This window comes from Erpetoichthys calabaricus, chromosome 15 (assembly GCF_900747795.2).
Source record: "Erpetoichthys calabaricus chromosome 15, fErpCal1.3, whole genome shotgun sequence".
Taxonomy (NCBI): Eukaryota; Metazoa; Chordata; class Cladistia; order Polypteriformes; family Polypteridae; genus Erpetoichthys; species Erpetoichthys calabaricus.
Genome location: NC_041408.2, coordinates 93,745,354 through 93,771,704, shown reverse-complemented (window position 1 = coordinate 93,771,704; position 26,351 = coordinate 93,745,354). Strand labels below are relative to the sequence as shown.

Sequence of the window (26,351 nt, the reverse complement as noted above, 5' to 3'; positions counted from 1 at the left end):
TATTTGGCCGTATTGCCTTTAAATTTATTCACTTGAGCCAAACATCTCAGGTCGCCTTCCACAATCTTCTCACCGTAAGCCGCTGGACTTTTGGCCCACTGCTCCAGACAGAACTGGTGTCGCTGGGACAGGTCATGCAGGCTTCCTTGGTCGCACTCGCTTGTTCAGTCAGTCAGGGCTTTGTGATGGCCACTCCTGTACCTTCACCTTGTTGTCCTTAAGCCATTGCAAGTCTTCTTGGGGTCCTCATCCACTTGGAAGACCCATTGGCAACTGTGCTTCATCTTCTTTGCTGGGCTCTTGAGATGTTGCTGCTGTGTCTCCCCATCATTGTCCTTACTTATGATGTCATCTATTTTGTGACGGTCACCCAGACCATCCTGCAGCCCCCACAACATGACGCTCCCACCCCCCCCATGCTTGATGCTGTTCTTTGGTTTGCAGGCCTCATCCTTTGTCCTCCAAACACAACAGAGGTAACTATGGCCAAACGGTTCAATCTTGCACTCATCAGACCAGAGCCCATTTCTCCGCAAGGTCAGATCTTTGTCCCCATGTGTCATTGTACACTGCAGGCTGGCTTTTTTTATGATGGTGGCTTCTTCCTTGCTGCATAGCCTTTCAGGTGATGTCGATGTCGGACTTGTTTTCCTCATATACCTGTGTCCTCCTCCATCTTCACAAGGTCCTCTTGCTGTTGTTCTGGGAATGATTTGCACTTTTTGCCAAAGGCCCGTTCTTCTCAAGGTGACACAATGCGTCTCCATCCTGAGCGGAGTGATGACTGGGTGGTCCCATGGTGTTTATACTGGTGTATTGTTGTTTGTACAGAGGAACGTGGAACCTTCAGGCGTTTGGAAATTGTTCTCAAGGATGAATCCGATTTGCGGGGGTCCACCATTTTTTTTCTTTATGAGGTCTCGGCTGATTTCTTTTGATTTTCCCATCATGTCCAGTAAAGAGGCAGAGAGTTTGATGGTCGGCCTTAACATCCATCCACGTGTTGGCTCCAGTGAGAGTGATTGGCTATCAGAAGCTCTCGCTGCCTAGAGGCTTGACGTCATTTTCTGGAATTTTCCAAGGCCCACTTAACAAACTGTATGTGACCCTATGACCCCCTGGACTTGTGATGTGGTCAAGAAAACGTGAAACACTCAGAGCTCTGTGAACATCATGGTGAAAAATAACTTCTACCCTACACAGAGTAGACATCTTCAACGATCTGCCACATTTATAATTTGTTAATATAAAATCTGTGGGACGGGAGTTTGAGAGAATTGACCCCAAGTGGATGGAAGCTCCTGACTTCGACTATAAATGCATTAAAGGCGTATCGTGTTAACGCCACATACAAATCGGCCACAAGAACGCCATTTCTGGCTGGAGAGGGTTTTTCTTTTAATTGTATATTTTTGACGGAGGTGGAGGGTCCCAGACATTTCCAGTTGCGTTGTTTTCTGCAGATTGTCCCACTGAAATCCCCCGCTTCAAAGGGGGGTTCAAGTGACTGAAAGTTTTGTATTTGCATTTATCTGATGGCCTGTGGATTTGCCCTCAGTTTCCCTGGTGTTTAACAAAAAGAACATCGCTAACCTGCAACGCCATTTTGTGTGTCGTCGAGAGTCTGACAAGACCACCGGCCAGTCTTACTTTAACTGTGAATGGAGCTTTTTAACAACGCACGCCATCTCAGACATTTCACAAGGTGACTTTTTTGAATTGTTACCAAACGAAGACAAGTGTCACAGTGTCCCCTTTACCCGTTTGCTTACAGGCAGCTCCTGGGTACCACATGGCCAAAATGATCATAAAACTGATTACGTCTGTGGGCAACATTGTGAACCACGACCCTGTGGTGGGCGACCGTCTGAAAGTCATCTTCTTGGAGAACTACAGAGTGTCCCTGGCAGAAAAAGGTACCCCATTTGTGTTCTCGTCTTACAGGGGGGTGGCGAGGCCTGAGTAGCTGGCACAGTGAGGGCACAACCAGGACTTTGAACCCAAATTATGCCAAAACAACAACTGTAAATGCCATCATCCCCAGAATATAGAAAACAAAATGAAATTCAGGTTAGAAACAAATGTTTGACCAGGATAAGAGTCCCCCTTTTTCACGATTTTTGCTCCTGGTTTTGAATCTGATTACTGGTTTTCAGATTTGGATTTTGTTCTTTTTGAGATGTGACTTGGCCTTTTTTCGTTTTTTCAATTCTCTTCTGATTTAGATTTTTTTTTAATATTGTTTGAATAAAACATTATTTTTAAATGTTTTTTTTTGTTCTTGGGCCAGGGGTTTTAATGGTACTCCTCTCCCTTTTTGGAATGATTTTCAGAAACATGAGCCTTAATCCAGTGGTTCTCAAACTGTGGGGTGGGCCCCCCTAGGGGGGGGGGGGCGCAAAGTAACAAAAAGGGGGGCACAAAGATGTGGAAAAAAGAAAACAAGAATCGAAAATAATCAAGTGAAACCAAAACAAATTAACTTAAACTACATTCTGATACTAGAAAAATAAATAAATATAGAGTTAGATAAATGTTGATAAAAGTTAAGTAGGTATAATGCAATATGTATCTATGATATATCATTAATTTAAAAAGAACAAATTGGTATTAGTGGGATCCTTTCAAAAAAACCTTAGGGGGGGGCGCGATTAAAACTGTTATGAAAACTCGGGTCACAAATATTTAAAGGTTGAGAAACGCTGCCTTAATCCTTGTTCTGCCCTATGCAGGCCACAAGCCTGCTCCTTGAGTTTAGGGCTGGGCTCACAGGCGCCTTGAGGCCTACTTTTTGGGGTGAAGCCCTTTTTGAGTTTAATGACTTGGTGACACATAATAAAATCACAGGGTGTGTGTTGCCTTGTTTTTATTTGTTTGGGTGGGGGGTCATTTTTTGATCAGCTTGGCTTTGAACTTTGGCTACAGTTCTGCAATTCCCTTTAGATGACGTGGTCGCTAGTTACTTTGCCTTCCGTTGCTCAGATGTACTCCAACATGAGTGGACTTGAGGTCTGAGGTCCCCCCTTTTTCTGTATGAGTGACCATGTGACCCCACCTATGAAGGGTGCCCTCTCCTGATTAGTACCCAGCAGTGCAAAGTTCCCACAGTCAGGTTTGTGACTTCAGGCTGTCACATCTGGTGATACATTATGGGGGCCTTCCCACTGCAGAAACGTTTTTCAGGAATCAGAGACTTTCTGGCAAATTGTGGCATTCCCACCGCAGGAGCTCAGGCCATTTGTCGTTCCTGGTACTTGTTTTAGCTCCTCCTTCTGGGTGTGTACTTTTCGTTCAACCAGGATCTCTCGTGGGTGGGGCTCAGCTGATGATTTGTGCTGATTGGTTGATCACCAGCACTGGTGACAACTTACAAATGTGTTCCTCGTTTGGTGCGCCGTGATGTGCAACACATCGAAGCGATAATCTCCTCCGTGAAGTCCCAAACGCCTCAAAGCAATAAGGTGCAGGTGAACTCCTAACCGCTCCATACTTCACATCCCGTCCCTCTTCATAGCTGCCTCTCTAGCACACTTCATTGAAGCGATCATCTCCCCACTGAAGGCCAGAGCACCTCAAAGCAATAGGCGGGGTCTCCCTTGAACTTCTGAACGCACCTCACTTCACCCTGCTTCACTCATTTTTATGTTCCACACATCATATTTTAGGTCACAGTTCCGGTTTCTGTCGTGGGAACACAACACACAAAAGTGGTAAGGGACCACAAGGGGTGCAGGGTCTTCATCACACAGGAACTCATTGGTTCCTGAATATCGAGTTCCTGTGGTGGGCCAGCACTTTATGTTTTAATGTACTAGCTACACCTTGCTGTTGAAGACACATAATGGAATAAATTTAAAAATGGTGCTTCTGCTACACCCCTGCTTGGTATCCTCGCATATCTCAACCCCTGTTGCCTTACATGTACCCTCAGCGTTTCTCCCACACCTTTCCTCAGTAGTGTCGTGTGTCTCGACCTCCTCTCTCGATCCGCTCCCATGAAGTCAGCTTCTCAGACTCCTCAGACTTTGAGGCTCCTTGTTTGCCTCCCAGCCATTTTGGTAGCTGGGCCCCCCTTACCTGCTGTGAAAACATCATCGGTAATCTGACGAAGGCCTCCCGTCCTTAAAGGCTTTAGTATTTAATTACGCTCGGTAGTTCGGTACGACGAAGACGACAAAGTGAGTAACGTAATGCTCCTTTTATGTAAAGATAAACACAACGTTCACAATCAGGAAGTGGACAACTTCACACCTCTGAAGTATTGGGTCATCATCCCTACGACTGGCCAATCAGAACAAAGCCAAACTGACCAATCAGATTGCTCAGAGGAACCAGGCACCCACCCACCCACACACTCACACTCTCTCTCAGTATCATTTGATTATCTAGTCGACGATACGCCTCAAATCTGACGAACTCCAATAAACGTTCCACACCAAAGCTGAATGTTCCCATTCTCAAGACCCCCCTCAAGACCCCCCGTTTCCCCTTCGGCTTCTCTTTGTTTTATCCAACAACTTAAATGGCGCCCCTCCCTTTTCTGGCATCTCAAAGGCCTCGTCTCTTTTTTTTTTTTTTTTTTTATTGCAGTGGTCCCAGCAGCTGACCTCTCGGAGCAGATCTCCACTGCTGGGACAGAAGCCTCTGGTACTGGGAACATGAAGTTCATGCTGAACGGAGCCCTCACCATTGGCACCATGGATGGCGCCAACGTGGAGATGGCGGAGGAAGCTAAGGAGGAGAACCTCTTCATCTTTGGCATGCGGGTTGAGGATGTAGAAGCCATGGACAAGAAGGGGTGAGTGGGTTTGTGGAGTGAAGAGGAGGAGCCGCTGTTCTGGTACGAATGGAGGCCTCCACTTCCTCTTCGAGATTCGATATCCGCATGTGAACTTGTCCCGGATCCTGAGAGTGGGGCTCAAGTTTTTGGTTGCTGCCATTACTCTCCCTAACCTGTTTTTGTCACTAACAGGTACAACGCAAAGGAGTACTATGACAGGATCCCAGAGCTCCGACAGGTGATTGACCAGATCAGTAGTGGCTTCTTCTCTCCAAAACAGCCTGACCTCTTCAAGGACGTCGTCAATATGCTGATGAACAACGACAGGTAAAGAACATTAGGACAATTGGACAAGAAGAGGCCATTCATCCCATGTTGAGAGTCCTGCTCTCCAGACTCGTTCCTGCCCTCTGTAGTGAGTAGATGATCTCAGAAGGTGTGTAGGGGGTCACCTTGCTACCCTCAGTCCTTCATCTACATGAGGATGACATGTGGGTCCCTGTTCCTTGGTGACCTTTTCCTCCACTGAAACACAAGCAATCCCATCATCTGCACGGTTCTCATGAAAAAGACGTTTTGTGTTCTTCGTATCTAGTGGTCTGTCCTCTGATAGCCGAATTCTTAGAAATGATTAACCACAAAATGGCATCTTGAATGGACGATGCTGTCAATCACAGCCAGGGATGGAGGAAGCAGCTACTCGTGTAATGACGTTCCAGATCGGGATCTCAGCTTTGAGACCTCACATGCATAACATCATCTTCCTCATCTTTTCCCTACATCATCTCATCACTAGTCCTGTCTCACGCTGCTCACTTGGGGGGTCAGTCAGTGGCCACTCAATCGAAAGTTTCTGCAGACATTGGGAAGAAAGTGCAGATGCCACACAACTGGGCATGAGAAAGTTAGATCTGCCACCGCAGGAGCCCTTTCAATGACATGTCACACATGACAGAAGGAGGACGTGGCTCAGTTAGCTATGGCATTTCTGTTGGCCTATAAACTGCATCGAGACCATCTACTTTGAAAGCAGAATGTTCTCAGCCTCCTGTTTGATGTTCTCCTCATTCTCTTCTGTCGCAGGTTCAAAGTGTTTGCCGATTATGAAGCTTACATCAGCTGCCAGGAGAAGGTCAGCAACCTCTATAAGGTAGGTTGGCACTGCTGCCACATCGTGACACTCATTTCTGTCGGGGGGCCTGACTGTGAACTTGTGAATGGACAGGGCTGGTCCACGTGAGCAGGTGTACCCACAAGAAGTGTGCTACACAAAACTAAAGGCAGAAGACCCCCATCATGGCGTTCTATTAGAACATTAGGGCGCTCTGGACGAGATCAGGCCATTCAGCCCAACAAAGCTCGCCAGTCCTGTCCACTTATTTCTTCTAAAATAACATCAAGTCGAGTTTTGAAAGTCCCTAAAATCTTACTGTCCACCACACTACCTGGTCGCTTATTCCAAGTGTCTGTGGTTCTTTGTGTAAAAACAACTCTGTCCAAGTCCTTCTGTGATGATATAACGGATTCCAAATTATCTGCTAATCCACCTATCTTGGTATCATCTGCAAACTTCACCAGCTTGTTCCTTATATTCCTATCTAAATCATTTCTATTTATTAAAAATTTCAGCGTCCCTGCACTGCCCCCTGCTGGTCTCCACTCTTAACATCGGCCAATTCTGATGAAGGTCCTGGCACCATCACCCTCTGCTTCCTGTGTCTGAGCCAATTCTGTGCCCATCTAAAAACATCACCCTGAACTGCCACTTTTTAGTTTGATGCCCACCCTCTCACGTGGCACCTTATCAAATGTTTTCTGAAGCATTTGTTCTAATGTTACCACCGCGTTCACCAAGACCAGTCGTATCCTCCACCAGAGTGCCGCTCGCTGGGTCTTGTGCCCATGCTGACAATCAAATGATTGCTGAATATGGCGTGCCTACAGCGATGCACCAATAGATGAGACACATTAAGACCAAGATCTGGACCCGTCCATCCTCGCTGACCCCATTCTTTACCGTTACTTTGTTGGTTATTTTAGTATTTTATTTTTGAAAGATCCAACACTTCCAAAGTGCTGCATTGCCCTCCACCATCTTTTATTATGGAATTACGATGACATCACATGGTACACTTCTTATGCTGCACACACACACACACACACACATTCCATCCATGTCTTACTGCTTATCCAGGTCATGGGGCAGCAGTCTAAACAAAGTTGACCAGATGTCTCTTTACCCCACCAACTCCTCCAGTGAAATTCTGAACCATTTGCAGGCCAAGTAGGACATCTAATCTCTCTATGGTGTCCTAGGACTGAAGGGAGGCGTCCAGGTGGCATCCTAATCAGATGCCCAAACCAACCTTGGGTGGCCCCTTTCAATATGGAGGAGGAGCAGCGGCTAAACTTTAAGCTTCTCCAGAATTTTCTGAGCTTCTCATCCAATATCTGAGCCCAGGCACCCTGTGAAGGAAGCTCATTCCACCACTTGCAACCATGATCTAGTTCTTTCAGTCATAAGTGATGGTAGGAATGTAGATTGGATGGTAAATTGAGAACTTTTCCACTCTTCGACATGATTGGTCTGCCTGTTGATCTCTTGGTCCCTTCTTGCCTCGCTCTCAGATACTTAAACTCCTTCACTTGAGGTAGCACCTGCACCTCCACTGTTTTCCAGCTGAGAACCATGACCTCAGACTTGGAGGTGCTGATGATCCTCCTACTGACCACATCACACTCTGACACAAAATGCCTCAGTGCACACCTGAAGTTCGCACCCGATGAAGTTAACAGGTACCACAGCACCTGCATGAAGCAGAGATGCAATCCTGAGGTCCTCAAGCTGGACCCCCTCCAAGAAATCCTAGGAGTTATGTTGTCCAGGGCATCTGCCCCATTTAGAGTCCACTAAGGCAAATTGGTCGTAATATGAGGGATCAGAGTGTAAGAGCAATTCACATGACCTTTATGAGAAGGACCACATCCATCATTCAGGCCCCTCCTCTTCTAACAGAATTTCTGGTGCAGGCTCTGCCCCCAGTGACATCACCTCAGGCTCCGGCAGCATCTCTTTTGATGCTCTGTCACTTCTGGCAAGATCTCTGGTACACGCTCTGCCCTTTCAGACAGCTCCTTCTGCTCAGGCTCTGACACTGTAGAAAGCATCTCCTGCTCAGGTCCCTCCACTTATTGCTGCATCTCTCCCTCAGGCTCTACACCTTCTTATAGAATTTCTGACACAGACACCACACCCTCTGACAGCACCATCTAATCAGGCTCCACCCCTTCAGACAGCTCCTTCTGCTTAGGCACCACCCCTTCAGCTGGTGTCTTCTTCTCAAGCTCCGCCCCTTTAGATGGCTCCACCTTCTCAGGCTCAGACTCTTCAGACAGCATCTCCTGCTTAGGTCCCTCCATTTATTGTAGCATCTCTCACTTAGTCTCTACCTCTTCTAATAGAATATCTGACACAGGCTCCACCCCTTCAGACAATTCCTTCTGATCAGGCTCCACCCCTTCAGACAGGTCATTCTGCTCAGGCACCACCCCTTCAGAATGTGCCTTTTGATCAGGCTCCGCCCCTTTAGATGGCTCCTTCTTCTCAGGCTCTGCCCCTTTTATACAAGTCCTCCTGCTCAAGCACTGCCCCTTCAGACAGGACATTCTGATCAGACTCCGCCCCTTCAGACTGTGCCTACTTCTCAGGCTCCGCCCCTTTAGACGGCTCCTTCTTCTCAGGCTCTGATTCTTCAGAGAAGTCATCCTGCTAAGGCTCCGCCCCTTTATACAAGTCCTCCTGCTCAAGCACTGCCCCTTCAGACAGGACATTCTGATCAGACTCCGCCCCTTCAGACTGTGCCTACTTCTCAGGCTCCGCCCCTTTAGACGGCTCCTTCTTCTCAGGCTCTGATTCTTCAGAGAAGTCATCCTGCTAAGGCTCCGCCCCTTTATACAAGTCCTTCTGCTCAGGCACTGCCCCTTCAGACAGGGCATTCTGATCAGACTCCGCCCCTTCAGACAGCATCTCTAGTACAGGCTCCACCCCTTCTTGTGGTATCTCGTGCTCCTGTCCGTGTAGCCCCATTTGCAGTGTTTTGCTCTTCTGATTGGTTGTTGCCTTATGGTGCCTGGTGGTGGACGCCATCTCTGAATTAATGGCTGTGCCAATCGGAGGAGTAACAAAGGATTCTCCATGATGGTACAGACTTATGTGTTTCTTTTTTGTGTTGTTGTCTGCCCCTCAGCCTTTGTCACAGTCATCAAGATTAAAGTCCCAATTTGATCCGTTTGTTTGTCACCCCGTTTCTCGTTTTCACAGAAGCCAAAGGAGTGGACCAAGATGGTCATCAAGAACATTGCAGGCTCTGGCAAGTTCTCCAGCGACCGCACCATTTCCGAGTACGCCCGGGAGATCTGGGGTGTGGAACCTTCCAGCGTCAAGATCCCCGCCCCCAACGAGTGAGCCACACTGGACACACAGGCCACTGGCTCCGCAGCAGTAGCAGCAGCAGCAGCGTGCACTTCAGGGACGGCAGTCACACTGCAGCTTCTGGAAGCTTCAGTGGCAACTGCTGCCCACCAGATGGCCTTGGCTTTACGACGCCTGCGTGTGGAGAGGAGGAGGAGGCACCTTTGTTTTGTAGAGTAGGAAGTCGTCCTTCGTCATCGTGTGATTTGAACTAAGTAGGTCGAGTGTGACAGTAGGCGACTAGGAAAAGGGGGGGGGAGGAGAGAAAGCACTCTGGTCCTGTCCAACCTGCAGCTCCACACTTGGGGACGTCCTGCTGTCCCCACTCCATGAGTCCAGTTTATAGCTCATTGAGGAGACGCAGGCTGGACGTTTGATTTTGTTGGGGAAACGGGAAGTCGGTGGGGCGTTTTAAAGACCAAATGTCCACTTTGCACCTGCTGGCAAGCCCTGTAGTGGATGCTGGTTGCGCTGCTAACCTGCCATTTATCATGCATGTGTGTGCGTGTGGGTGTGTGTGCCGCAGTTGTATATGCGCAGCTAAAGGTTGGTAGCCATTGGCCGTCCAACACCGCACTCGAGTCCACCTTGACCAACCACGTTGGAGCGACTCGCAGCCAGGGAGCAGAAAATCGTCGATCCTTCCTTAGGGTGGCATCGTTTGTAGCTTTGCACATTAATTTGCGTCCTTACTCCGTGTAAGCGTTGAACCCCGCGGGTGTAAAGAAAAGAAAGCGGGTGGCCATGGTAATAAAAATGGGTGCTGCTCTACACTTGTTCAGTGAGACTGAATTATTCTGAGTGGTTCAAGGGACCCCCTAGTGGTGGAGTTGAAGTGCTCACAAAATGGAGAGGAGGTGTCAAGAGTTGGGGTTTGGCGGGAGGCTGAAAACAGCAGATTTTCGACCAATTGATTTGTATTCCGTCCTGAGCCTTGTACCGCCATTCTTGTGACTGCAGATGAGTGGCATAAGTGACATTTCTCTGCTTTGACATTGGACGTCTACCACCCAGGAGACCCCAGCCATGATGAAGACAAAGGTGTGACAAATGCTGGGTTCATGGTGGGCCTAACCTCCTCAGCTTTTTGCCATTATTAACAGAGTGATGGATGGGCACACGGCGAGTAAAATGACATATGTAGTGAGGGGGGCAGCAAGGCTGACTGAGAAGACCCCCAGGAGGTCCCGAGTTTGATGTGTGAGAATGAAAAAACAGAGAGGGCGGGTGGGCTCATGTGACAATGCAGTGGAGGAATGACATTGTCAAGCCCACTTCATCCCATTTTGGTTCACCAGGGAGAACACTGGGACCAAAGACCCCACCCTGCATGGGATGCTAGTCTGCTGCAACGCTGTTGGACTTGACTCTGGAAAAACACTTCAAGGAGTCACTATGGACCACCAAGTTAGGGGGAGAGGTCAGGTGCCACTAGGAATAAATAACTAAAACGAGACCTCTGGTCCTGGGACAGCTCAATAGTTAAATCAGTGGACACCGCGAGGGGCTTCACAAGTCACAACCTGCTGGCCACATGAGGCCTCCTACTGCCGTGTTTCATGTCATCACATGGAGAGGCTGGCCATGACACGGGGGGGCCTTGGGTTCAGAGACTGCCACTCTCAACCAGTGGGGCTCATGAGGTTAGGCCCAGTGCTGTGAAAAAGTATTTGCCCCCTTCCTAATCTCTGTTTGTGCATCTGTGACACAATGAATGGCCGCAGACCATCAGCCAAATAGAGAAAGGAAGCCTGAGAGAACACAAAATGCAGTTTTTAAGTCAGAACCTGAATGGTCCAACAACCCTAGTCACCCATGTGAAAAAGTAATTGCCCCCAGAGTTTTAAGGGTTGCAGCAGGTTCCACCCCTTTAGATGGCTCCTTCTTCTTCTCAGGCTCTGACTCTTCAGAGGGCAGCTCCTGCTCAGGTCCCTCCCCTTCTTGTGATATTCCTCATTCCAGCTGTACCCCTTCTAATAGAATTTCTGATCAGACTCCGTCTCTTTAGACAAGTCCTTCTGCTCAGGCACCACCCCTTCAGACTGTGCCTTCTGATCAGGCTCCACCCCTTTAGACGGTTCCTTCTTCTCAGGCTCTGACTCTTCAGACAAGTCGTCCTGCTAAGGCACCGCCCCTTTAGACAAGTCCTTCTGATCAGGCTCCACCCCTTCAGACAAGTCCTTCTGCTCAAGCTCCGCCCCTTCAGACAAGTCATCCTGCTAAGGCACCGCCCCTTTAGACGGCTCCTTCTGGTCAGGCTCCGCCCCTTTAGATGGCACCTTCTGATCAGGCTCCGCCCCTTTAGACGGTTCCTTCTTCTCAGGCTCTGACTCTTCAGACAAGTCCTTCTGCTAAGGCACCGCCCCTTTAGACAGTGCCTTCTGATCAGACTCCGCCCCTTCAGACAGCATCTCTAGTACAGGCTCCACCCATTCTTGTGGTATCTCGTGCTCAGGTCTGTGTAGCCCCACTTGCAGTGTTTTGCTCTTCTGATTGGCTGTTGCCTTGTGGTGCCTGGTGGTGGACGCCATCTCTGAATTAATGTCTGTGCCAATCAGAGGAGTAACAAAGGATTCCCCATGATGGTCCTGGGACAGCTCAATAGTTAAAGCAGTGGACACCGCGAGGGGCTCCACAAGTCACAACCTGCTGGCCACTTGAGGCCTCCTCCTGCCGTGTTTCTTGTCATCACTTGGAGAGGCTGGCCGTGACACTAGGGGGGGACCTTGGGTTCAGAGACTGCCACTCTCAACCAGTGGGGCTCATGAGGTTAGGCTCAGTGCTGTGAAAAAGTATTTGCCCCCTTCCTAATCTCTGTTTGTGCATCCGTGACACAATGAATGGCCGCAGACCATCAGCCAAATAGAGAAAGGAAGCCTGAGAGAACACAAAATGCAGTTTTTAAGTCAGAACCTGGATGGTCCAACAACCCTTGTCACCCATGTGAAAATGTAATTGCCCCCAGAGTTTTAAGGGTTGCAGCAACAATTGCAACTAAACACTTTTTTTCCATCATCTGACATCCAGCTTTCACGTCCCACTCGTCCTTTAGTGTCATTTGGGCACATTGGCAGGTTTGCAAGCGTCATCTGTTTACTTCTGTGCGTCAAGTCAGGACTTTGAGTGGGCCACTCCAAAACTGTACACTTGCTTCAAGCCACAGACAGGTGAGCAGACCTTCTCCTTATGAATATTCTGCTAAAGCTCAGGCTTCCTGCTTCCTTCAATCATGTCAAGACGTCGGAGCATCTCCTCCCCATCTCCCCAGGCCTGATGTTGTGACTGTCCACCAGCACACAAGTCTCGTCCCACAGGTTCTACTTTTGACTCCTCTGTCGTTATTCCAAACACTTGGGGATCATCCTGGTGTTCCTCCTGGATGGCGGAGGTTTCCACTTTGCTGCTCTCCCCTCATCATCAGCGCTGACCTTAGCTAAGGCTACAGTGGCCTGCAGTTCTCTGGATGTTCTTCTGAGATCCTCCTGAATGAGTCACTGCTGTGCCTGTTGGGGTCAGTTGGTAAAGTCTATCAAAATAAAAAAATCACCTGCCATGTCTTCACACAACATTGCTATGGAAAACACTGTTCTGGATTTGTGAAGCGTCTTACTATGAAAGGCGCTATGTAAAACGACATGGACTTTGAAATTCCCACCACTGCTGTACCATGTGATCCCGGCTGAGTTACATCACCTGCCATGGCTTCCCAGCACAAGGGCCATGAAAACAACAGTTCTGGATTTGTAAGGCGTCTTTACTATGAAAGGCGCTATATAAAATCAAGATTCCAAGTCCCACTAACCTTGACCACCCACTTTGTGTGTGTAAATTCAACCCAAACACAAGCGGAGTAAAGCATCATCCTTACCATTAACACAGTGAGGCATTCTGGGAGCAGACCAGACAAATCAGGCATCCTTACTTTTTATTACAAAAAAGAACAATACATAAAATTGTGTTCAGTTTGCCATTTCAAGTGTTTCCCAAAGAAGAAAAAAATTAAAGTAACACAATTGAGAAAAGAAGGAGGAAAAAAAATCCCATTCTGTTAAAATGACAACAGAAATCAGGGATGTGCTTGGAGGCCATTCCGGAATTGTTCAAATTTATGGCGGTCTGCGTGAATTCGGGGCTCACAGGGGATCAGTCACATGACCTCATGCCTCTCGGGACGCCAACGAGCGAGTACATCTGATGGGAAGTCGGCGACACAAACCGAAAAGCGAGCAGCTGCCAAAAATGGAAATTCAAGACCTCACCGGTCTAACAGCGAGGAGTGAAGTGCCACCGGTGACAAGTGCTGCCCGATCTCCAGGTGTGTGAAAACCTCAAGTCATCAGAGAGCAAATAATGGGAAATAATTAGAATCGTGCCACTAGGTGGCGCTACATTGGGACTGATGACAGAGTCGATTACCTCGAGTGAACGGTCTGGCGTTAAATTAAAGCATCACATGGGTCAACACTCGCCAATCGAATTTCAGGACTCGTTCTTATGAATAAATGACAAAACGATGGCTCTCAATTCATCAGGGAGAAGAGAAGAGAAGAGAAAACAACAACAGTGTCACTAGGGGGCGTGACGATTGAGACATTACCTCTGAGCGGCCAATCAAACAGGTCGAGACTTGCCAGTCGAATTTCAGGACTCGTTTTTATTAACAAGTCCCAAAACGATGACATTGAACTCAATGGTGAGAGGGCGCTGTAGTGCAAACAACGGTAAATAATTAGAACGACACCACTAGGGGGCGCTACACTGAGGCGGACTATTGAATCGATTACTTTGAGTGGAGTTAAACGAAAGGATCGAATGGATCGACACTCGTCAACTCGTCAACAGACTCATTTTTATTAACGTTCCTAAAACAATGACTTCCAAGACTCATTTATATGTATGAGGGCCAAAACGATGACTTGAGGTCAAGGAGTGCAGTGCAGTGTAGACCAAACTAATTAATGAGCAGCCATTGAGATGATTACTTTGGAGCAGCCAGTCAAATAGATTGAGACTCGTCAGTCGATGAGCTTCCAGGCTCAGTTTTATAAACGGGTCTTAAAACGGTGACTTCCAAGTCACTGATGAGGAGACGCACTGCAGTGCAAACAACGGTAAATAATTAGAACGATACCACTAGGGGGAGCTACACTAGGAGTGACTACTGAATCAATTACTTTAGATGGATGAACACTTTGGAGTGGCGAGTCAAATGGCTCAAGAGTCACCAGTTGATGAATTTCCAGACTCATTTTTACCTACGAGTGCCAAAATGATGACACTTAGGTCGTGGAGGAGAATGCAGTGCAGAGCAAACAATGGCATCTAATTACTGATGATCGACACGACTACTTTGGAGTGGCCAATCAAATGAATCGAGACTCAACAGTCGTTGAATTTCAGGACTCATTTCTATTACAAGTCCTAAAAATGATGACTTTCAAGTCACTGGTGAGGAGAGTGCACTCCAGCTCAAACGACGGTAAATTAAAGTGATACCACCAGGGGGAGCTATGATGAGGCTGACTATTGAATCGATTACTTTAGATGGATGGTCACAAGTTAAACAAAAGGATCAAATGGGTCGACACTCATCAACTGATGAATTTCCGGACTCATTGTTATGTACGAGGGCCAAAACGACGACTCGAGGTTGAGGAGTGCAGTGCAGTGCAGACCAAACTAATTAATGAGCAGCCATTGAGACGATTACTTTGGAGCAGCCGGTCAAATGGGTCGAGACTCGTCAGTCGATGAGCTTCCAGGCTCAGTTTAATAAACGGGTCTTAAAACGGTGACTTCCAAGTCACCTGCGAGGACAGTTCACTCCAGCTCAAACAACGGTAAATAATTAGAATGACTCCACTAGGGGGTGCTACAATAGGAGTGACTATTGAATTGATTACTTTAGATGGATGAACACTTTGGAGTGGTGAGTCAAATGGGTTGAGACTCATCTGTTGATGGATTTCCACACTCATTTTTAACGCTCCTGAAACGATGACTTCCAAGACTCATTTATATGTATGAGGGCCAAAACGATGACTTGAGGTCGAGGAGTGCAGTGCAGTGCAGACCAAACTAATTAATGAGCAGCCATTGAGACGATTACTTTGGAGCAGCCGGTCAAATAGATTGAGACTCGTCAGTCGATGAGCTTCCAGGCTCAGTTTTATAAACGGGTCTTAAAACGGTGACTTCCAAGTCACTGGTGAGGAGACGCACTGCAGTGCAAACAACGGTAAATAATTACAACGATACCACTAGGGGGAGCTACACTAGGACTGACTATTGAATCAATTACTTTAGATGGATGAACACTTTGGAGTGGCGAGTCAAATGGGTTGAGACTCATCTGTCGATGGATTTCCACACTCATTTTTAACGTTCCTGAAACGATGACTTCCAAGTCAATAGTGAGGAGAGTGTGCTGCAGTGCAAACAACGATAATTAGAATGATACCACTAGGGGGAGCTACACTAGGACTGACTATTGAATTGATTACTTTGAGTGGGTGGTCACGACATAAACATAAGGATCAAACGGATCGACACTCGTCAAATGATGAATTTCAGACTCAGTTTTTATCTATGAGGGCCAAAACGATGACTCGAGGTCGAGGAGGAAAGTGCAGTGCAGAGCAAACTAATTAATGACCAGCCATGGAGACGATTACTTTGGAGCAGCCAGTCAAAAGTATTGAAACTCGTCAGTCAATGAGCTTCCAGAATCATTTTTATTAACGGGTCCTAAAACGAGGACGCTGGTGGGGAGACTGCACTATAGTGCAAACAACGATAAATAATTTGAATGATACCACTAGGGGGAGCTACACTAGGTCTGACTATTGAATCGATTACTTTGAGTGGATGGTCACGAGTTAAACAAAAGGATCAAAGGGGTCGACACTCGTCAACTGATGAATTTCCAGACTCATTGTTATGTACGAGGGCCAAAAACGACGACTCGAGGTCGAGGAGGAAAGTACAGTGCAGGGCAAACAATGGCAACTAACTACAGACGAGCGAGACGATTACTTTGGAGCGGCCAGTCAAATGGGTTGAGACTCGTCAGTCGATGAGCTTCCAGGCTCAATTATATTAACGGGTCCTAAAACGATGACACTGGTGAGGACAGTTCACTCTAGCTCAAACAACGATAAATAATTTGAATGATACCACTTGACTATTGAGTCGATGACTTTGGATGGATGGACACTTTGGAGTGGTGAGTCAAACGGCTCGAGACTCATCAACTGATGAATATCCAGACTCATTTTTACCTACGAGGGCCAAATAGACGTGCAGAGCAAACAAAGGTAACTAATTACTGACGACGACAGCCAGTCAAACACGTTGAGACTCGTCAATCGATGACTGTCAGGACTCATTTCCGTTCTCGAGTCTTGAAAACAATGAGGAGAGTGCAGTGCCAACAACGCTAAATTACTAGATTGGTGTCATTAGGCGGCGCTACAATGGCCCTGACTTGGAGTCGGTTATTTCTGAGCGAATGGTCAAGCGTTAAATGGAAGGATCAGATGGGTCGACGCTCGTCAAATCGATGAATTTCGGGACTCGCTTCTATCCTTGAGTCCTACAAACGAGGAGGAGAGCACAATGCAGAACATACAATGATACGTAATTAAAGTGGGGGTCACAACAAGTGGACTGACAGTTGAGCCGATGACTTGGAATGGATGATCAAGTGGTAAATTAAACGAGCGAATGGGTCGACACCGGTCATTAGATGAATTTCAGGACTCGTTGTACCCATAACTGTCAACATGATGAGTCTCGAGTCACCAGGGAGGAGGAGTGCAGTGTAGCGCGAACAATGATAATAATCAGAATGAGGCCACTAGGGGGAGCTACAATGGGACTGAGTACTCAGACAATGACTTCTGAGTGGCCGCCCAAACAGGTCGAGACTCGTCAAGTGATAAACTTCAAGTTTCATTTCTATCACCAAGCCCCACAAACGACGTCATCACGGAGGAGAGTGCAGTGCAGAGCAAACGGCGGTAAATAATCAGAGTGGTGCCACTACGAGGGGCTACAGTTGGGCTGACTGCGGAGTCGACTACTTCTGAGTGGCTGGTCAAACAGCTCACAACTCTACAACTGATGAATTTCAGGACTCATTTTGATCCTCGGGCCCTAAAACGATGGGTCAGACTATTTAGTCGATCATGGAGAGTTAGATCAAAGGGGTTGACGCTCATCAATAATTGAATTTCAGGACCCATCGTTATCTACGAGTGTCGAAATGTTGGCTCGTAAGTCGAGGAGGAGAGTGCAGTGCAGAGCAAACCAGTGACTTACTGGCGACTGAGACGATTCCTGTCATAGGGGTCGAGACTCGGCTATCGATGAACTTCTGGACACACACAAACGTCAAGAGAATTGTGTTTGCAAGGAGACTGGTGGGCGTGGCTTCGGTGATTATGCTAATAAGTTTGATTAGAAACAAGCCGCTCCATCCAGAGTGGCGTAGGAAACGTGAACCACATGATGTGAGAACAGTCACACACAACTAAATTAAAAAAAATAGAGTGAATTTAAAAAAAAACAACGTTGGTAAAGTCGCTTTAATCTAAACAAACTGAAGTGCGACTCCATGCCAGGGAGTGGCGCTCTATAGTGGGTAACGGCCATTGGCTCAGTTTCAGTCCGTCATTTTAAAACATTTGGAAGTGGACAATGGCAAGGATGTCACTACAATTACCACATCCTCCTCCTCTTCCTCAAACACAGCTGCAGTCAGCTATGCAGAGCACTCGGCTATCCTGCCACCATTTAAAGAAAACCCGTCGGGCACCCACCAGGACAAATTCCCATTTCAGGATCACCCGTTGCGTCAAAATTTACAACCGTGGTAGAGCAACGGGTATGGGAAGTCCAGGCTTATGAAGCAATTTCAGTTTTCATAAATTTGAAAAAGGAAAACAAAAAAAGCAAAGACAGCTTTATCCTTAGGACCTTTAGCTCACTTTACCCTTCCCACTGTCTACAGGATGCTATTCTTTATCTTACCAGGCTGGAGCTCAGTTTGCGGTGACCAGCCGCTCGTTTAAAATTGTGTCTTCAGGGTACAAAACGTTCACCAGAGAGAGAGAGAGACAGAGCGCAGTGGGGGTCCGACGGCACGTGTCCACGAGTCGCTCCTGTGAAAACCTGATGACCGGCGAGAAATGAAACCAGCAGGCCTCCTCAGACAGCGCCACCTAGCAGGAGACCTCAAGTACGTCAGCAAGCCATTTTCAGTCCACTGTTCTCCCCTCCTCCTCGGCGCACGTTGTCTTTTCTTCGGGTTTGGATACCCAGCCTCTCGGGCGTCGTAAGCACAAATTCCTGTCCCGTCATGCCAAGGCAATCACCAGTCTCTGTCTCTGCTCTCAGTTTGAAAGGAATGATTCAAAGGTCTTCTCACCCGGGCTCAGGTGACAGGAATTTCAACAACCCAAGGACAGTCAGACGTTATGCGTGTGAGCCGGCTGCGCTCAGGAAGTCCCTAAGGATGGAGAAAAAAAAAACAAAAAAAACAAAAAACAAAGATGAGCCAGTAGGGGGCAGCAATTCTCAGATCACAAGTGTACAATTTAAACAATGCCATGGACAAAGAAAGGAGATTGACCTGTTGAGGGTGCTCAGCCACTAGGGGGCCACACTACCACCTAGATTCAAAGTCTCAATCCACTTTTCCTGATGAGTGTCTTGGCTTGGAGCCCATGTGCCATGGGCAATCAGAGGTGAAATGACCTGCTGAGGGTGATGGTACAAGCAAGCGCTCAGCCAATGAGAGCCAATGCCATGTATGGAATGAGAGGTTCAAATGACCACCTGAGAGCCTGTGAATGAGCAACTACGGTACTAGGGTGGACCTCTGCCATCAAGGGCAATGAGATGTGAAATGACCTACTGAGGGTCATAAACAAGCAAGTGCTCAGCCACCAGGGGGCCAAAGACACCTGAATGCCATCCTGGGACAAGACCACTGGCACTTTCAGACTATCCTGTGCTTTTAACAACATAACAATCATAAATCCCACTTTTTTCTGTTTAGGGTGGCAGGGAGCTAGTGCCTATTCTGGTGCCATAGGGCAGGATCCAGCCTCAAATGGCACACCTGTTCTTCACAGGTCCTGCTCACGCACAGACCCACACAGAGCCAATTAACCAAACCTGAACATCTGTGCCAACACAACGGCATTTCATTCAAAGCCAGAATTCTGGATCTGTGAAGTTGCGTGCCACCCTCTCGTGTGCTTGGAATGGGCAGAGTCACCAAATGCATGGTGGCGTCCTGTTGATCAGCCATGTGGACGATGTGCCAGCTGCACAAGTGAGGGCCCCTAGTGGTTTGAAATGATGAACTGTGGAGCACAGGGCTGTTTTGCCCAGTCCACACCTTGCCAGGCAGCACCCTGTAACATGCCAGTCGGCTTCATAGACTGGCCACTTTATTAGGTACACCTGTTCAACTGCTTGTTAACATGAATTTCTAATCAGCCGATCACATGGCAGCAACTCACTGCATTTTGGCCTGTAGACATCGTCAAGACCACCTGCTGAAGTTCAAACCGAGCATCAGAATGGGCACAAAAAGTGAGTGACGTGACTCTGAACGTAGCGTGGCTGCTGGTGCCAGGCGGGCTGCTCTGAGTATTTCAGAAACTGCTGATCTACTGGGATTTTCACGCACAACCATCTCTAGGGTTTACAGAGAAGGGTCAGAAAAAGGGAGAATATCCAGTGGATGAAAATGCCTTGTTGATGCCAGAGGTCAGAAGAGAATGGCCAGCCTGGCCTGAGCCGAGAGAAAGTCAACAGGAACTCAAATAAGCACTCGTTACAAGCGAGGTGTGCAGAAGAGCAGCTCTGAACATTCAACACAAGGGGGCTACAGCAGTGGGAGACCACACCGGGTGACACTCCTGTCAGCTAAGCCACAATTCACACAGGCTCACTAAAATCAGACAGCGTGGCCTGGTCTGCCGAGTCTCGATTTCTGCTGCCATATTCTGATGGAAGAGTCCGAATTTGGCAACAACAACACCATCCTGCCTTGTATCAATGGCTCATCCTGGTGGTGTGATGGTGTGGGGGATACTTTCTTGGCACACTTTGGTCCCCTTAATTCCAGCTGAGCACTGTTTAAATGCCACAGCCTACTTGAGTATTGTTGTCCATCTCTTTATGACCGCCATCTTCTGATGGTTCCTTCCAGCAGGACGATGCATCATGTCCCAAAGCTCAGATCATCTCCAACTGGTTTCTTGAACATGACAATGAGTTCACTGCACTCAAATGGCCTTCATACTCACCAGATCTCAATCCAGAAGAGCACCTTGGGGATGTGCTGGAATGGGAGATTTGCATCAAGGATGTGCTGCTGACAAATCTGCAGCACCTGTGTGATGCCGTCATGTCAACGTGGACCAAAATCTCAGAGGAAGGTTTGCAGCATCTTGTTGAATCTACGCCACATAGAATGACGGCAGTTCTGAAGGCAGAAAAGGGGGTCCAGCCTGGGACTAGCAAGGTGTACCTAATAAAGTGGCCGGTGAGTGTACATGTATGAATTGCTCAACCTCTAAAGCTCATTTTTAACAGCCAATGCAGCCGTTTTCCCGTTTATACAAACCTGCCAACGAGAAGACATTAAAGGATTGTTTTTTTGGCACAAAAGCCAAGCATGGCGTCCAAATGCCCCCAGCACGCCTCGCTCACAGTGCCAACTTATCTGTTCAGCACGGCACTGAGTGACAGCAGGTTACCTGAGTATGTGCGGCAGCTCCGGGCTCCGGTAGATGTACTTGTGTCTGTAGCCGAGGGTCATGGGAAACGGAATAAAATGAACTTTGTGTCCACGGAGGCTCTTGGAGCTGGCAGCGATTTCATACAGCTGTCAGAAACAAAGAAGATGAGTTTAAGGAGGGCTGACCACTGACCATGGCAGAGCACCCCAACCCGCAACAGCTCGTCCCTATGGACGAGTTATTAGTACATGCATTACAAAATACAGGGGTGGGCAACGTTGGTCCTGGAGGGCCGCAGTGGCTGCAGGTCTTCAAAATTAGAAACCAATCCTGGCCAAACTCAGATCTTAGTTAATTATATGGTTTGCTATTCGTTGTACACCAGCTGTGATATGGTGATGTGTGAGGAACGAGAGGATGGAAATGAAAATGATCGACCAGGAGAGGGACACCCCGAAAATCAAAGGGAACAAATGATGATGTGGCAGGCAGGAGAGTCCATTGGGCCGAAACTCCAAATCGTACTTTGTAGTTTGTATGCCCTCCCCCCACCATGCCTGACAACGTCCTAATGAGATGACGGATGGTGTCCTGGGGGATCTTCTCCCAGATCTGGACCAGTGCATCACTGAGCTCCTGGACAGTCTGAGGCGTCAGATGGACCCAAACATCATGTCCCACCCAGAGGTGTTCTATTGGATTGAGGTCAGGTGAGTGAGCAGGGGGGGCAGCCAATGGTATCAACTCCTTCATCCTCTCACCACATGAGGCCGGGCATTGTCGTGCACCAGGAGGAACCAGCATAGGGTCTAACGATGGGGCCAAGGAGTTCATCCCGATACCGAATGGCAGTCCTGCGTTGCCGTTATCTGGTCTGTAGAGGTCTGTGCGTCCCTCAATGGATATACCTCCCAAGACCATCACTGACCCACCACCAAACCAGTCATGCTGAACGATGTTACAGGCAGCATAACGTTCTCCATGGCTTCTCCAGACCCTTTCAGGTCTGTCACATGTGCTCAGGGTGAACCTGCTCTCATCTGGGAAAAGCACAGGGTGCCCGCCAGTGGTGGACCTGCCAATTCTGATATTCTATGGCAAATGCCAATCGAGCTCCACGGTGCCCACTAGAGGACGTTGGGCCCTCAGGCCACCCTCATGACGTCTGTTTCTGATTGTTTGCTCAGAGACATTCACACCAGTGGCTGGCCTGCCTGCTGGAGGTCATTTTGTAGGCTCTGCCAGTGCTCATCCTGTTCCTCGTTGCCCAAAGGAGCAGATACCAGTGGGTCCTGCTGATGGGTTGAGCACCTTCTACGAGGGGCCCTGTCCAGCTCTCCTAGAGGATCTGCCTGTCTGTCTCCTGGAATCTCCTCCATGCCCTTGAGACTGTGCTGGGAGACACAGCAAACCTTCTGGCAATGCCACATGTTGATGTGCCATCCTGGTGAAGTTGGACAACCTGTGCCAGCTCTGTAGGGTCCAGGTATGGCCTCATGACACCAGTAGTGACACTGACTGTAGCCAAATGCAAAACGAGTGACAAAACAGATGAGGAGGGAAAAATGTCAGTGGCCTCCAGCTGTTAACCCATTCACTCCTGTTTTGGGGGTCGTCTCATTGTTGCCCCTCTAGTGCACCAAAGCAGCTGAAACTGATGAACAAGACCCTCTGCTCCTTCACTGAGCAGATCAACAGCCCACAAGTGTCATTGACTTGATGCGATACTCTCATTATAATGTGGTCCTTTCATTTTTTTGAGCAGTTTATAACTTAAATAACTAGCAAATGGCTCTTACACTGAGTACGCAGCCAAAAGACACAGACGCACTCACCTTCTTCCCCAGATGAAACGGGACCACAGTGTCGTCTTCTGCATGGAGAATCAGCACCGGACATGAGATGTGGTTCACGCTGAGGAGGAGAAAGAAAACAGGAGACGCTGATGAGCGAGAGTGGCTTTACCACAAACACAGCAGATGGTGGATGGGGGCATCAATGTCACTTGTTCATAAATAAATAAATTATTCTGCTGTCGTTCTGATTGCTCAACTGGATGTGGGGCCCCCCGGTGAAGGTGGACATCTACAAGGACCCTGGCTTGAATTAGCGAACGTATTTGAGGAAAGCGAGTGCAGGCGTTGCCACCTCTTGAGGACAAATGAGGAGCACGAGGTGGAACTGATGAGGTGTGAATGAGCAAGGCAAGCAGTGCACGAGGCAGACGAGAGGATGTGGAGACATCGTGGAAAAGGAGCCACGAAAAACAATGGTGGCGGCGGCAGAAGCCCTGGAGGGCGGCAGAGGATGGCAACAGCAGTTTTCACTGTCGGGACTAACATTCCTTGCTTTCCACCACAAACAACTGTTAAGACCCCCACAAATATCTCACTTTAGCGAGATTGGCATTTTTCAGGTGTGACACGAAACGAACCTCCGCTGCTCTCTCATTGCTAACGCCCGACTTCTGTGGCCTGCGGTGAGCACAGGAGTGGCTGAGGGGGGCCGCATCACCACGCAGGACAAAGCCGAGTCACGAGTTCCCGTCAGTGTAACGGCACAGCTGGCGGCCTGAGAGAAAGTGCCGGACCCACTCGTGTTAACCCGGAGGTGCTGAAGGAGTGCGCTGAGCTGCCATGTTTGGTTTTTCGGCGTACCTTCAATCGGATTCTGATCCTACAGCTGCATGGAAGACATCTGCTGTGGTCCCAGTCGGCAAGACAGTGCAGCCCAACATCTTAAATGACCACCGACCGCTGGCTCTGACCTCTCACATTAGGAAGGCTTCAGAGCAGCTACCATTGGCTCACTAGCAGCCCCTGGTCAGAGCAGCACTGGACCCTCTGCAGCGAGGCCTTTGGGAGCTGCACACCCTTTTCCCCGAGGCCCGGGCACATGCTCATCACTTCAGATCTGTCTTTTCAGTCTATTTTTTTTTTCCTCGATGGCCATTCTCCTTGCCTTTTGAAAAATGGTGCCATTTATGCAAATTCCACCAGAAAAAAGAAACCGGCTGTCCCGCCTTCTGGGGGCGCCGCTGTCAATCACAGGCTGTATGGGCTCCCCTAAAACCCGCACGGGCAAACACGACAGACAGCAGCAAATACAAAACATTTTTTTACATGGCAGAGCTACCACGTGGCATGCTGTTTGAATACTGAAGCTGCGTCTGTGATGGGCGTTTCGTGGACGTCTGGGTCACCGGGGTTAGGGGTATAATGCACAGTGGCACAATAAAGAGACCGGGGTTCACATCATGGGACCTCCCTCCCTAGGTGGAGTTTGCATGTTCTCCCTGTGTCTGTGTGGGGGTCCTCCCACTATCTAACGACACGCAGGTTAGGTGGGTTTCAACACTGAATTGGCCCGTGTATGTGGGGGTGCGCATGTGCTCACCCTGAGATGGGCTGGCACCTGTAATGGAGTTGTTCCTGCCTTGTGCCCTCAGAATAATAATAATAATAATTAATTACATTTATATAGCGCTTTTCTCAGTACTCAAAGCACTATCCACATGCCAGGTTAGGCTCCAACTCTGCGACCTGCCCAGGATTAAGCAGATCAGAAAACGACTTCTTCACCGTTCCATGCGTAAAAACCCTAAAAATCATTTTTACAGAATTTCGTGTTTTGTAATTGTGAATCCGTACGCAAAAACTCATTTTGGGTGCAGTTTCACAAAACTGTGGGTGAAGCGGCACTCGGCTGTTATGCGCATCACTAATCGATTACTCTCTCCGTTGCCATTCAGCTATTGGCCGACTCCAAAAGGGGAAGATTAAAAAAGGAACAGAAGGTGAAAATTAAAAAAGTTATAACCGAAAAGAGCGACGACAGTGCGACTAAACCCGCTACATAATCACAGCTCAAAGTCGAAATTTCTAAAAAAAGAAGTCAAAAACCAGATAAGCGATGACAAAGACCTTCGAGAGTGAATCCGCAACCTTGGACAACCAACGCTGTGTCAGTGATGTAACGTGACATGGCCGCTAGGAGGTGTGGCCTAACAACTGGAAGCCGCCGTGTCTCATGTTGTGTTCACAGACCACACGGAGCCACCAGTTGGGACGTTTCACCTTCTCACTTCGGTGGGATTCTGGTCGGACTTTCCACAGAAATGTGAGGTGGCTGTTGGTTTATTATTTGGAGTTTAAAGCTAAAGTGCATTTTTCTTGGCAATGAAGAGCAAACTTAAACGTATGAAACGAGTGCCATTTCTGGCTGACCAGGCTCTATTTTTTATTTTATACAATTGACCAATGTGAACGGTCAAGCATGATGTCATAACTCGGAAAGTTCAGGCAGCTTTGTTTTACTCCAAATCATCCGACTTGTAGCTCCGAGTTCAAGGGGCGTTCACGTGGAACTTCTGACAGTTCACTTACCGGCTGTCCGATCCGACATTAATGCGGCATTATTAACAGATAATCATGAAGTAACGTTAAAATAAAATACGTTTTTAAACAAAATGGAGAAACAAAACAGCAGTAAAACCAGGAAGAACAGCCTTGGAAACCCTTGAAAGAAACGCAGATGTCCAAAAGAAAAAAAAATTCCTCGGACCACATCCGCACTCAAACTGCAAACTCTACTCTGACCTCAGAGTGATCAAAACGACCAAGAGGTGGAACAGCAAGACTTACTTCTCATCGCTGGCAAATCGGATGTCGTTGGCCGTGATGGCATCCAGAAAGAACCAGTCAAAGCCCGGAAGATTCCTGTAAATCTGGAAAGAAAACAAAAGAAAAGGGGGAAATCAGCAGGCACCTCTTAGCCAGGCCAACATTTGAAAATACAGAACATAAAATATGAGAAGAAAGCCAAACTGTTTGCATATGGCGGCCCAGGACAAAGAATGTGCAAACTAACACGGGAATGACGGAGCGGATTTCAAACGTGCCTGCGTTTACCTTCATTTAGAAATTAAGGAAATTACCCTTCTGTGTGCCGGAGTGACGCTTCGTCCATCTGCACTATAGAAACAAAACACAATTACAGGATGCCACCTGCAGGGCGGCGCTCCAGGCCTCGGCTGCACTTGCTACGATTCTCAACTCCTTTCAGAAAGTCAGACTTGGCTCACTTCTCTGTAAGGGGGCTCCACTCAGATGTTTTGGGGTATCCCTTGGGTTTAATTCTACATATTCCTCATCTTTTCAATCGTCTACGGAGGTTTTGAATTATATGAGGTATTTATTTTTTACTTTCAATCGGTATAATGATTTTGTTTTTTATTAATTAACTAATTAATTTGTTACATTTACATCACACGTTTCTTGCTACTCAAAGTGCTTTGCATGGACAATAGGAGGCCACTTCAACCACCAGCAATGTGAATGGT

At 48.0% G+C, this 26,351-nt stretch overlaps 2 protein-coding genes and 3 long non-coding RNA genes across 7 annotated transcripts in view; 4 read left to right on the top strand and 1 right to left on the bottom strand.

Annotated features, from left to right (window-relative positions):
- pygb (phosphorylase, glycogen; brain) overlaps positions 1 to 10,024 on the top strand; it is a 53,435-nt gene extending 43,411 nt beyond the window's left edge. The window contains exons 16-20 of the mRNA XM_028820161.2: positions 1,775 to 1,916; positions 4,591 to 4,798; positions 4,973 to 5,107; positions 5,864 to 5,930; positions 9,102 to 10,024. Coding sequence (XP_028675994.1) covers positions 1,775 to 1,916; positions 4,591 to 4,798; positions 4,973 to 5,107; positions 5,864 to 5,930; positions 9,102 to 9,245 — 696 coding nt within the window. The 3' untranslated portion in view covers positions 9,246 to 10,024. The remainder of the gene's footprint in view (positions 1 to 1,774; positions 1,917 to 4,590; positions 4,799 to 4,972; positions 5,108 to 5,863; positions 5,931 to 9,101) is intronic.
- The window catches only part of LOC127525969 (uncharacterized), a 569,224-nt gene that overhangs the window by 499,110 nt on the left and 43,763 nt on the right, over positions 1 to 26,351 (top strand). The window lies entirely within an intron of this gene.
- Positions 2,254 to 3,859, top strand: LOC127525971 (uncharacterized). Its single transcript, XR_007933581.1, has 2 exons — positions 2,254 to 2,355; positions 2,741 to 3,859. It is a non-coding gene; the product is annotated as an uncharacterized LOC127525971 (long non-coding RNA).
- abhd12 (abhydrolase domain containing 12, lysophospholipase) overlaps positions 13,156 to 26,351 on the bottom strand; it is a 66,916-nt gene continuing 53,720 nt past the window's right edge. The window contains exons 10-15 of one of the 3 annotated variants that reach the window (XM_051919415.1): positions 25,654 to 25,736; positions 22,846 to 22,924; positions 21,029 to 21,156; positions 16,287 to 18,762; positions 15,470 to 15,924; positions 13,156 to 13,955 (exon numbers count right to left, since the gene is read on the bottom strand). In XM_051919415.1, the coding sequence (XP_051775375.1) occupies positions 18,729 to 18,762; positions 21,029 to 21,156; positions 22,846 to 22,924; positions 25,654 to 25,736 (324 nt within the window). In that variant the 3' untranslated portion in view covers positions 13,156 to 13,955; positions 15,470 to 15,924; positions 16,287 to 18,728. Of the gene's footprint in view, positions 13,956 to 14,342; positions 14,961 to 15,299; positions 15,360 to 15,469; positions 15,925 to 16,286; positions 18,763 to 21,028; positions 21,157 to 22,845; positions 22,925 to 25,653; positions 25,737 to 26,351 lie in introns of those variants that run through there. The other 2 variants (XM_051919414.1, XM_051919416.1) reach the window with 2 other exon arrangements.
- LOC127525964 (uncharacterized) lies at positions 14,023 to 17,613 on the top strand. The gene is made up of 3 exons (XR_007933573.1): positions 14,023 to 14,172; positions 15,865 to 15,945; positions 17,601 to 17,613. It is a non-coding gene; the product is annotated as an uncharacterized LOC127525964 (long non-coding RNA).